Source organism: Amblyomma maculatum, chromosome 11 (genome assembly GCF_055883805.1).
Source record: "Amblyomma maculatum isolate TAMU_Amacu chromosome 11, ASM5588380v1, whole genome shotgun sequence".
Lineage (NCBI taxonomy): Eukaryota > Metazoa > Arthropoda > Arachnida > Ixodida > Ixodidae > Amblyomma > Amblyomma maculatum.
Window position 1 is genome coordinate 133155597 of NC_139354.1, and position 12221 is coordinate 133167817.

Here is a 12221-nt window from a genome sequence, read left to right on the forward strand (position 1 = left end):
GAAAAGTTCCACTAAAGAAACAAACGTTTGATAAATACTTACTTTGGTTTTGGCGGGTAAAAAAAGTGTGCCAGCCGCACCAAGCCACAGTAAAAACAATTCTAGCAGTGCATAACAGCCATAGGTATTTTTAACTGCGCAGAAAATGCAGAACGCAGAAGCGTGAAAGCATCCTTCATGACAAAACTTAGCAGGTGAATTGGATTGGCATATTTCAGACTTTTTTTAAGGTAGGTTGGGTTTTATTCTTTTTGAGCTTGCTGCTTGCTGCGTCTACTCAGCCTACGATTAAAGTTTCACCAAAGCATCATGATTAAAAAAATGTTTTATGGTCATTTCACTTTTCGTCAAAACATTTTGAAGAAAGAATTCAAGGATGAAACATGCGGAGGGTAAAAAAAAGTCTTTATTGGAAAGCTTTCTATCGCATCGATTCGCTCTGGCATCATATAATGCAGATTCAACGGCATTAGTGATTTATACGCAGTTCATACGAGCACGACGACTACACACTATATCACAGCTGCGTGAATGCGCATCCAGTGGCGGAAGTACGACGGCTGTCCCCTAGAAGAACGGATTCGACCATCCGCTTTCCTACGTACGCCAGAACTCTGGCGGGTGTTCGAACTCGGTCGCCGAGTTACGGCCGTGTTCGGTCGTCCGTTATACGTCAATAACCGTCTAGGCGTTTTGCACAACCGGTAGTAAGTTGCCATTACTGTATGATCTCACCCTGTACATAGAACTGCGTTGGACACACACTATGTGCAATGTGATACCGAAACACTAAAATGTATGTTGCCCTAGAAGCCTAAAATTTTAAAATGAAATTGCAGCGCACGCTTGGGCACTGGGTCCCTTTGCAACATTCTGAAAGTCAGCTTTGCTACACAGCAGAAACCCCATCATCATGGCGGCCAAACTTGTTTTGGGGCGGAAGCTGGCTGCAGCGCAGAATACTTCTATCTGAAGCCTGATGTCTTGCACAAACATGGCTAAGATAATTCCTTCGCTATTGAAAACCTGGAGTAGGTAGGTGCGAGGATGAGATATGAGTGGCACTTGCGTGGCACTGGCGTCATGGAAGGGCTCTTAATCTCATAATTGCGGACGCAGCACAAGGCAGAGGAGGGCAGGAAATCGACATGGCCATTATTGTCACAACAAATGTCTCCTGCACTGCACCTAATTTCTGTTCCCAAAGCAGGTTTGGCTGCCATGTTGAAGGGGTCTCTGCTGTGCAGAGAAGTTTACATCGAGAGTTTTGAAAAAGGTCCGTACCAAAGTTTCCGTAGGGTAAAAAAAAATGCATCAGTTGATTCAACGTGCAGCAGTGTAATAATACCAAATGTGATTTAATATTGAAATTGCGCGTGGATTACAAGTCTTAGGGTTTCAAAAGCATCGGTGCTTTTTTTTAAGTTTATTTCCACAAGCTTCTCTCCACCCTGTCACAAGGTTTTATTTGGCTGTATGAGCAAAAATGCGGAATTGAAGAGATGCTTATCTGCATGAGGTCTAAGCGCTCTAGGTAAGACTATTAGACAAACGCCGAAGTGTGGTTCGCCACCTTCAACACATAATTGAACTGTTTCGCTTTCCTGCCAAAGCGAAACCGACATATTAGATGTCTTGAGCAAACCCCCTTGGAAAAATTAAGAGTCTTAAAAATAACAGTATTAATTTTAACTCCATATCAGTCATAGACTTGCAATGCTTCTCCTTGCAGGTCGAACGGCCTTTCACATTCACCGAGAATACGAAACCAATCTGCATCTCCCTTGACCCTCTTGACATTCTCAAGAAGCACGTTCGTGTGGCAGGGTGGGGTCGCCTCAAACATTGTGAGTGCCTCCGACAAAATCAATTTCGTCGCTCCCCACCTTCATGTGATTTATGAATTCCTTAGGAATAACCCAGATAAACATTAGGCATAATGGGCAAGTAGTTAGGTTGCAAGCCAAGCAACATGAGCTTGTACGGAATCCAATCCAGTTTGCAAGGCTCTGCTCCCATCATGGCAGGCAAGTATCTTCCGATAGAAAAAAATGCCTCACATTTAGATCAAAAGAAAAAGCGCAGATAGATATTGTCTGCTTTTGTTTTCATGTACGTATGTAGATGAAGGTAAAATACAATTGCCAGCCTGGCTACAATACAGCCCATGACTGCAAATATATAAAACCGCAGACAATAAATGTTGCAATCAAATAAAGTGTATTGAATGCAAGAAAAAATGTAAATGCACAGCAAAGATGCAATATTGAACGCAATATATAAACGTCAGTTTTTGCAGCATGGTTTTCTGAGTTCTTGATGGCCTTGATTGACGAGTACACGTCCGAAGATTGTCGCCTCACTAAAATCAAATTTCGTCTTATGCCAGCTTTGGTCAGGGTTTGATTTTCAGTTGGGATCAAAATGAGGCAGCGAACCTTATCAAAGTGCAAGGGCTATTTATGTGTTTACATCCCACCAGCCTCTCCTAGTACATCTTTTGAACTCGCGCAGATGGCGCCACAATAATTAGGCACGTAAAAGCAGAGCTTGGACCGCCACACAGCACGTGTTTCGGGCTTCTTCGATGCCATGGTGTGCGCGTATACCACACTAAGCATTTCGACACCCTTTTTAGTGCAAAAAGAATGATCGAGGGTCCCCGCGCTAACATCCTACTTAAAAAACCGCAAGGCAGGGATAAGGAGCGACGGTTTGCAATCAGGGGCTTCCGGTTGGCTGCCCTGCTTTGTGTAAAATGAAAGACGGGCATCTAAGAAAAAGCTAGAGAGAAATGTAATCTGAATGCCAAAAACCTCTGCAGCAGTATCCTGAGCACTGTGAGGACTGCCACGAGCTATGGCCTCAACAGAACACAGCCTGCGCTTTTCAACGCCAAAGACGTTTGTGCGACGAAGGATGCTCCGCGGTGAAAAAGGGCGCTGCTCTACTCATAGGGTGTTAGCGCGGGGACAGCGTTACACCTTTAAGGGTGTAAAAAGGTTTAGTATGCAAGATCTTTTTTTAAAGGCCACTATTAACTTTCCGGTCATAATATTTTCTTCTCCGGTGACCGTGAGGCTTGTCCCCCAGAACGCTAGGCCGCAAATGTTTTTGAAAAGAGTACTTAATAACGCAGTTACATCCGCCGCAATCACAAGATTATGCCTTGTTTCTTTCCTCCCGTTTTCTCGCAAAGGTTTTTCACTCTCCTGCCTGGTCGCCTCGCATCCGAAAGCCAAATTCCCCTTCCTGCTGAGCGTTTGGTGGCAGGTGGGGCGTGGTGCTCTGCGTGCACGAAAACAAAGCGGGCGAGGGAGCACGCGCTGCTGCATTGATTGCATTCATTCCCGCCGTGGCGAGAGAAAAGCGCGTAGTAAGCGGAGCACACAATTAGTCGTGTACTCCCATCCTTCACCCGTAAGTCAGTGAGACGAACTAATGGATGTCGGTACCATTCTGACGTCCGCCTACCGGCCCAACGGGCCAGCGTAGGGAACTAACAAGCTGTTTTGCCGTAGGAGAGGATCAGAGAGCTTTGATTTGTATTTTGCTACTTTGCGGCGCGCGTATTGCTGTAGCACTTTGCACAGAATATATTCGGTACCTGGTCGAAGCACTGGGCTCATTTGCTTAAAATGTCGTACTCTGGGCAGTGGCCCTTTAAGGAGACAGGGCACTCTCTGATTGCTGTTGTACTTGCACTGGGTAATTTGGCGCTAAATCGTGTTCAGTATGTGCAACGAACACATGAATGACAGGAACAGCAGTAAAGAGGTGGTGTCTTTCCTTAGACATTGATCTCGCAATGCTTCTAGTGCAGGCGTTCTTTGTTTGTCGGTACGACTACTTACTGCGCGGTTGAACACTTTCTTATATATAAAAATTTGGCCGCAATGCTTAAGCTGCCTCATTTGCGCAATAACGCTCGCTCGTGCATTTTAAGAACGCCAGAAGTATGTTATACGTCGAACTTCGACCATGTGGGGTTTCTGACGTTGACTAAAAAGGTCAAAACCATTCTGCGTTTCGGTGCATCAAAAATATTGTCTCAGCCGGGCGTCAAACTCGTACTCTCATGTTGGATAGCGGAATGCTTCTGCTCTGTGCTCAAGCTCTTGCACCGAAAGGAAAGCGAGGGTTCATTTGCGACGCCTTGAGGGGCAGTACACTGCACTTTTACCTAAGCAACACGAAAATGCTCCTGCCAGGAGCATTTTCGTGTTGCTTAGGTAAAAGTGCAGTAATTATTAAGAAAAATGATTAATAAGAAAAACTCACTTGTGTTTTTGTGCCAGTGGCGGTTGGTTTCCTTATAACGTATCCGTATCTGCCCTTATGTATCTTATAAAGAAGTCGGTTATGTATACTTGAGCTTCTTTTGTGTCCGCCAACCTTTCCTTGAGAACTTCCGTTCATGTAGCTGTAACGTCATGTAAAGCTGGCAATAAATTCGATTCGGTAATATGTTTCCTACCTGCCCACTTCCCGTTCGACACTTGAATTTTGCATTCAGACCAAATGCGTTAGCCAGAGGCAGCAAAATGATCAGTAGGCATTTATTGTTTATAAAGAAAGGGTTTTCAAAACAGTTGGGTTGCAGGAAGTGAGAAGCTTGAGCTATTGAATGATATTGCATCGTTATTAGCCGAGGAGACAGATACTGTTCGATCGTTTAAGTGTGGATTTCGATTTATTAACTGCTATAACATCAAGCTGCGGCATTACAAGTTTTCATAATTCCTCTGAAGCTATTTTGGAAGACATATGACAAGTAATAATGCACTTCCAGTGGGACCATCGCAGCGCCTCCTGTATTTCACCAGTCTACGTGTTATGCCTGACAGCGTGTGCATGCGGAAGTTCGGCGCCAACGGCTTCAACAAGACGCTCCAATTTTGCGCCTACGGAGATACCACAGACGCTTGCGAGGTGAGGGATCTCGGCTACATTGCGTAGGTCTAAGAATAGACAAATGGCAGATGCATGCATCATCATGCTCACTGTGTATAACTGCTGAAGCTCTGTGATCATTTTTCGGTGCAGTAAAGCGGGCAATAAAGCTGTATTTAATAGACACTGTAGCGTATATAAGCGCATATTGTTGGTCCAGCTATATGTTCAAAAATGCAGGCAAATAGACTGCCTAATTTCCGGAGCAGTTCGCTCCTTGCGCGCGCATGATGAATATGGAATTTGTCAAGGAAAGAATATAAATTCGCTTCGCATCTTTGCCTATTTTGACGCGCAGACATACAGATATAATAGGACTTTACATCCATTAAGCTGCACCACAACTACTAGCGGTAAGCACACAACGGCAATGTTTTAATCCAAAATAGCGTACCAAATTTTGTGCTAAAGCGTAAACACTTTTCCGCTCATTTTTGTCAGGTTTTGCAAGTAACTTATATATAATTACCTACCTTAGTTGCTAGTAAATGAAGCCCGAGTAGATAGAGACCACGTGTATACATAAATAGTTTCTGAACTCCTTTTGTATACGCACGGGTTTTGATTATCGCTTTTCATTATTACCCTCTTTGCGTGAAAGTTTGAGATAGTTTTTTTTTTCAAATAAAGAATGCTAATATGAAAGCGGCATCGTCCGTGTCTATTTAGAGTGAAACGGATAAGGACGTGCATTTGTTTTTTGTGCATGTTGAGGTGCTCAAGCAAATACACTACTCCCAGTACTCCTATAGGAATTGGCGCTATTTTCTTTCTAAGTGAATACGTTGGGACATATTCGAGCAATCAAGATGTCAAAAATTATTTCCCCAGTGCATGCAGTCCCCAAATTATGCGCATAGAAGTGCAGTTTTCCGGCGGCACACAAGGTAAATGTAGTTTGTCTTCTTTTGATCTTGTCATTTTCAACAAGCCCTGTTCCTATTGAAGTAGTGGCGACACTTATAAATCTGCTAAAAGTGTTCAGATTTTATGAGTTTTTAGTTGCAAAATTAACCATCCACAGTGCCTGGAAACTAAATCCTACAAGAAGCGAGCCAAAATTTAGTTCCGGATCTCTCTTTTTAAGCAACCAAACATGTGAAAGACGCTTTAAAGCACTGAACAGAAGAGGCCGATACGTTTTACAGAGATGCAAGTCTGAAGCTTGGTGGTATTGTTTTTCTTTTCAGTAAAAACAAAAAAAAAGGAAAAACACACTTACTCGATGAACTTTGCAGCATGAGACTGCGGTTATTTACAGATTCTACGAGTTTTCAACTCTTATGGGCACGAAATGAAGGCTGTCTTAGAACTTGCAGAATGCCTGAAAAACTTTAGGTAAGATTAGGTTAGGATACACCACATGGTACACGCTGTTTTACTTCTGTATGTCCATAGTGCTGTAGTCGAGATCTCTCAGAAAAACACAAAATGGCGACAACGCTGTGCAGGGAGACTCTGGGGGACCGGCCATAGCACGCGCGGACAACAAACGCTTCCTGCAAGTTGGGATAGTATCGTACGGCGCTGGATGTGCGGACAAGTACATTCCGGGAGTGTACACGCGGCTGGACCCGCTTGTACCGTGGATCCTTCAAAACATTCTTTACGGCACCTGGCGTATCTTGTATCCAACAGGAGATTTCAAGTGATGGATATAATTTAAATAAATGATTTATAGCAGTGAGCTATTTTCCTCAACATCCTTCGCAAAATTTCTCTGCGTTGAACATGTGCTGCAAAATTCACAGCAAGCTTACCTAGTTTTTGAAGAAATCATTCTACGCTCATGGTTGCACTACGACAGCTCGTTCCGCTGCAGACGCTACATAAGCACTTTAGGTAGGGTATGTAACTATATGTAAGTACGAACCTTGTAGGGAGTACTCAAACTGTTAACCGCCTTCCAGTTTTTATCATCGACAATTAGCACTGGCGTTACGAAGATGCATGGAACCAGCGGAGATAAACGAAGATCGAGACAAAGGAGACGCAACAAAACGCCAAACCGGGAAATTCCTAAATAAACTCGTGAAACGTTCCTGAACCAAACAACGTTTGGTTCAGGAAAGCAACTAATCCTTCTCCGGAAAGCAACTAATCCTTGCACGTGAAGGACAGCCATTGTACCCCTGGATTTCAACATGCTTGTATCAACGGTCGGGAAAAATCAAATCGTGAGCGTGAGCTGCTGGAAGTGCTCGTAAACAAAATGAATGAGCAAATATGCATAAGTCATTGCTCAGCTGCTTTCATCGAAAAAGATAATTTCCTTCACCTCTGTCGTTCAAGCTCGTGCTTTTATAATGTGTATTGTTCTTCTTTTAATCTCTTAGTAGGAATTGATTGTTGTTAACTCTTTGATTTTGTGTGGGTCATTTGGGTTTTGGTGCTCCCGAATGTATTGGACATGAAGTGTTTTCCTCTCCACCGCTTTGCAATGCTTGCTGTGATGTTCAGGTGCCGCGTCTTTTTTTTTTTTCGGGCATATCTATAATATCTTGTTCCAGCACTTATTTTCTCAAACATTTGACAAGAACTTAAGACAATCAGGTGACATATCTTCATTTCGCAGTTTTCATATCTTACGTCACTCGAGTTGAAAATCTTTAGAAGAACGGCTGTTTGGGCGAGTTGGTGAACCATGAGGAACAGTAATACAAGAGCGGAATAAAAACGAGACAAAGAGACTAATGAGACAGTTCCGCTGTTATATTAATGTTCGTCTTGAAGAGAATCTTTTTCTATTTCAGCTATATTGCGCATTTTGCATTTGTTTACTTATGGAATACGCGCGACAATCAATATTCCTAAGAGAATCCAACAAGTATTTGCGTCCTTCTACGTAAATATTATTTCACATCTGCAGTCATAAATGCCTGCCTTCAGAAAAATTCCTGATATTTTTAGCTACACGGTGCACTCTACTCTTAACGAAGCTCGGGCGCATACAGAAACTGAAACGTTATCCTAACCTTCAGCGTCCTAAGCACTTTATATGCACAAAACATTTACAGCAGACCTGCAATAAGCATGAATTCGCGAACGTATTTAATGCGGCTAGAATTGCGAAAGCTAATTGTTTTTTTTTTATGTTACAGGTCCCCCTTCCATTTTTTAACCTCTAAAATTATTATAGGCTTTATTTCTCATCTCATTCGTATTCTGTTTTTCGAAGCGACAGAGCGACCGCTCACCTTACCGACAGAGCAGCGGTGACTTTGCTTCCACTGAAGGCGCCACTCATTGCGTCAATAATATTGCCCCATTATCATTCCGGAATGATGCCTTTTAATGTTTCCTTCATTTTACTTGTTCACATTTCAGTATGCTAGACTAAAGCAGCTTGACTCTTTTGGTCTTATTTTGCCTATAATCATTTTGTTGTTTTTTCTGTCTCTTCCGTTTCACCATAACTCTTTGCTCTAGGGTACGGCTGGAGGACGCTTTCCTGGGCGTGACGTATTTGAGTACCGTGAGGCTTCTAGTGTACTCTGACAGGGAGATCTCGCGACGCCTTCTTCCGTTTGTCTCCGTCGGCGCGTTGAAAGGTCTCAGAACTGCGAACAATAAAAACGACTTTGCCCGTCCTTTCCGGCCGAGCCACTAACAGGTTTTCGGTTGCCTTCGTTTCGTCAAACAACACGAATGGCTCAGTGGTCCTACCAGATCCTCGTCGGATGCCTGAAAAGGACGGTTCTTCCTGAAATTACCTTCGAATCGAACAGAGCGCTTATATGCGAGTGCGTACGCTCAATCCGTAACCAAACTGTTACCTCGTCATGTTCATGTAAGTGATGAAATTTCGTTCATTCCTTCATACTATTACGTGTTTTTATCAATATTTATCTGAAAGAAAATGTAGCAGTAAATATGTTTATGTTCTCTAAGGTTTGATTAAAAAATAAATAGAAGATTTTCAGATATAAAAGAACCTGGCTTACCAGTAGTATCATAAATTGTCACCCGCTTACCTTTCCAATGAATAAATGCTTACTTTGTCGTAAGCGCCAATTTTTACCTTCTTTTTAGGAGGCATACGTTATATTGGGCGAATTGTGACACCATTTTTTCATACGATTAAAATATGCGAATGACGGTGTTGTTGGTTGTTTTTACGTCATTTACGATCTGGTTGGAAAATATAATTTCTGATTTGCATTTATTTGCGCTATAGTCCGAGTAAATTCAGTCTTCATTAGATTTTCTTTCGAGGGTTTGCAGGGCAAAAATTTCCTTCACTAGCAATCCCATACCGCAGTTTTCGGTGAAGAAGTATGACAAAATGTATACATGTTGAAACCAATTGTCGCGGCTTGTGAAGGAGAAGGAAGGATGAGTTGCGAGCGCCGATTTAGTTGTTCAAGTGTATTCTGAAGTCTTGTTTTTGCGTTTATTTATTATTAAAATGCACTCGCGGCAAGCAAAATTCCACCCTGACATCTTCGGATGGGCAATCAAATGAGAAGCTACCTAAGCATCAGGTTTGGTTAAACTAATTGGTAGCTGTAAAAATAGAAACCTATGACCTGGATACCTGTGTCAAGCTGCAGCTAGCAAATGGAAGTTGTGACAAGGCGTTGTGTAAATTTTGCGCCATCTTGGCCCACAGACGTCTCCTCTAATTTTGTAAAATGCACCCTTCAACATCGTGCTATCGGCTAGGGATGTGTTTAGTTAATTGTTCTATAAGGCGCAAGATCCTTATTTCGGAATCCCTGCATCGCAGTGCTCGAGACTGCTTGAACCGAAAAACATATTCTAAAAGATTTACATATACGCGCTTGTTATGTATTACATAAAACCACTTTCTTATGGCGCTCGCTTGATTCTAAGTTTGCCTTTTTGTTATACAGTCTTTTAACGCCAGAGTCTTCATGTTAAATGTTTAATGACATCTTCATCACGTCCAGGTGGACCAACTCAGTTGTACGATAGGCTCCTATAATGCACTCACTGACTCTATGAGGAGCCCTAATTGACTTGTGGTTCTTTTATTTTGCAGGAAAGCCAGTGCCATTCTTTTCTTCGTAGTCATTAGTGTGTCTGCCGAAGACGCGGCAGACAGTTACAATAGCGGTGCAGGAAATGCAACATCACGTCGATCTCCTAGATGTAAGTGAGGCATTTTTACCACGATAGCAATAGGAGCACCGTTTATAACGTTAAGGGGTCCTATTCTCTAGGTAAGGTATAAAGCCACATTAAAAAAAGGATATAAACTTAAGGAAATTTCTGGTCTTTAGTAAGCTAGAGCCTTTTTGTGTCCTATTAAGAGTGCTCAAATGCACGAAAAAACGCTTTACCTACATTTTAAAAAGTGAAATTAAATGGCAGTGGCTTAGCTCGGCTATGCCAGGATATACCTAGCGTTGCTACTACGCAACGAAGGCCCACAGCTGGGCGCGACTTCTCTGGAATGCGCGGAATAGCGAGGAGCGCGCGCGCGTGGCGGTGGCGGAGTGCGTGGCTGGGCGCGCCAGCTGCGTGCCGTGTGACGTCACTGCTCCTCGCTCTTGCGCAGCACAGCTCTCCAGGAGCCACGCGAAACTGCTCAATCTGGGCCAGTGTAACTAACGCTACAAAAAATGAATTGAAGACTAGCCGTTGCCCCGCTGGGGTGGTGGAGTGGTAAGACGCCCGACTACTGTGCCGGAGTTCCCGGGTTTCCAACCCGACCACGGTGGCTGCGTTTCGATGGAGGCGAAACGAAGTGGCGTCCGTGTGCTGCGCGATGTCGGCGCACGTTAAAGATCTCGAGATGGTCGAAATTATTCCGTATCCCTCCACTACGGCTCTCCTCTCTCTCTTTCCACTTTCACTCCCACCTTCCTCGCTTTCCTTACGGCGCGGTTCAGGTGTCCACAGAGCAAGTGTGACAGATACTGCGCCTTTCCCTTACTGTGAACCAATAACAACAACAACAAAGCTAGCAGTCAATTTTCTATTTTCATTTAATAGACTTCAATTTGTGATAGATGGCCTGTTTCATACTGTTTGAAGCACAAGAAACACTAACCTGTCAATGATTAATTGAGCATGACGCTTCGTTGCATGCGTTATCATTAGCAGAGCGTAACAATGCATATGCAGTTGTTTTTAAAACCTATAAACAAATAAAGGTTAATTCATGCATGAGTGCGAGCTGTACTTTTTAAACACCTCCGATGTGTAGTGGGCGGAGAGGAAATGACAATGAACGATGCTCGCACGAATTCTATACTACTGTAAAGTAACAAATATAGATTCGCAGCACTTCACTTTACTACAAAAACTTTGTCACAGCGATGTTTTCACATTTCGGCTCCGTCGCTACGCATTCCGTTGCCGACTTTCTGCAAAGCTCACTGCATGCTCAACGCTGAGGCCTTGTGCATTCTTAAAACTTGTAAAGGCATGCTCACACTAGCGGGAAAACGCGCAACGCTGGACGTTCTCCGCGCGCCGCTTCCCGCAGAAACCGGTTTTTTTCCCGCAGGCTGACTTGTTTGACGTTCCGCGGAGCGATGGGGTCGGGAGCTATTTTTCCCGTCCCGCAGAACGGAGTAGCCAATCGGAGCGGAGCGCAGACCGTGACGTCAGTCCAAGTTCAATGACTCCCGGCGGCGGCTGTGCGGGCGACGGGAGCATCGCTAGTGTCGCTTGAGTAGCCCGCTCACTTGTGCACGAGAAAAGCGCGTGCTTTCCCTTCGCTCTTGTCACGTGACTACTCTTTCTCGCTCCGCTCGCCTTCGCCTCCTCTACATTCCACGACAGACGCAGCGGGAAAACGGGCGTAGTGTGAGCGTCCTTCCGAGGAGCTGCGACGCTGCGGCGCCATGAACGTTGCGCCGCTGCGGGAAGTTTCCCGCTAGTGTGAGCCTGGCTTTACAGTGATGAACGTTATTGCGTTAACGCTCACACGTACCGCTCAGCGTAGTAAACGCGAAAGCCTCCGGTTCATCCCTGCCGCGGAGAACGTCAAAATACATTACTCATTTTCAATACTGAACCTTCGTGAATGGACCCTTGCAAGAACCTTGTCTTTTTTCTTTTTAGATTGCCTTTTCCCTTTCGCGACAGCTGATTTTGATATAGATTCTAATATAAATTATCACATTAATTTTTTTTATTGTTCAACGGTGATATGATAATTGAAGTTTTTGGCAAAAGCTGGCCAACGCAGGACGCTGCTCGCACAGATTGGTTATACATCTCTGCGGAAGGTTTAGCTTTTTTATCACGATAATGATGTGGCATATGTAACTTTTCACCAAATGCGGCCCCGC

General features: G+C 43.9%; 2 protein-coding genes across 2 annotated transcripts in view; both read left to right on the top strand.

The window, feature by feature from the left end:
- Positions 1 to 6605, top strand: part of LOC146174998 (venom protease-like) — a 40046-nt gene extending 33441 nt beyond the window's left edge. The window contains exons 6-8 of the mRNA XM_084585500.1: positions 1733 to 1847; positions 4793 to 4932; positions 6405 to 6605. Of these exons, the coding sequence (XP_084441626.1) occupies positions 1733 to 1847; positions 4793 to 4932; positions 6405 to 6605 (456 nt within the window). The remainder of the gene's footprint in view (positions 1 to 1732; positions 1848 to 4792; positions 4933 to 6404) is intronic.
- A 2130-nt stretch (positions 6606 to 8735) lies between these two features.
- Positions 8736 to 12221, top strand: part of LOC146174999 (uncharacterized) — a 28461-nt gene continuing 24975 nt past the window's right edge. Inside the window, exons 1-2 of the mRNA XM_084585501.1 lie at positions 8736 to 8743; positions 9959 to 10068. Of these exons, the coding sequence (XP_084441627.1) occupies positions 8736 to 8743; positions 9959 to 10068 (118 nt within the window). The remainder of the gene's footprint in view (positions 8744 to 9958; positions 10069 to 12221) is intronic.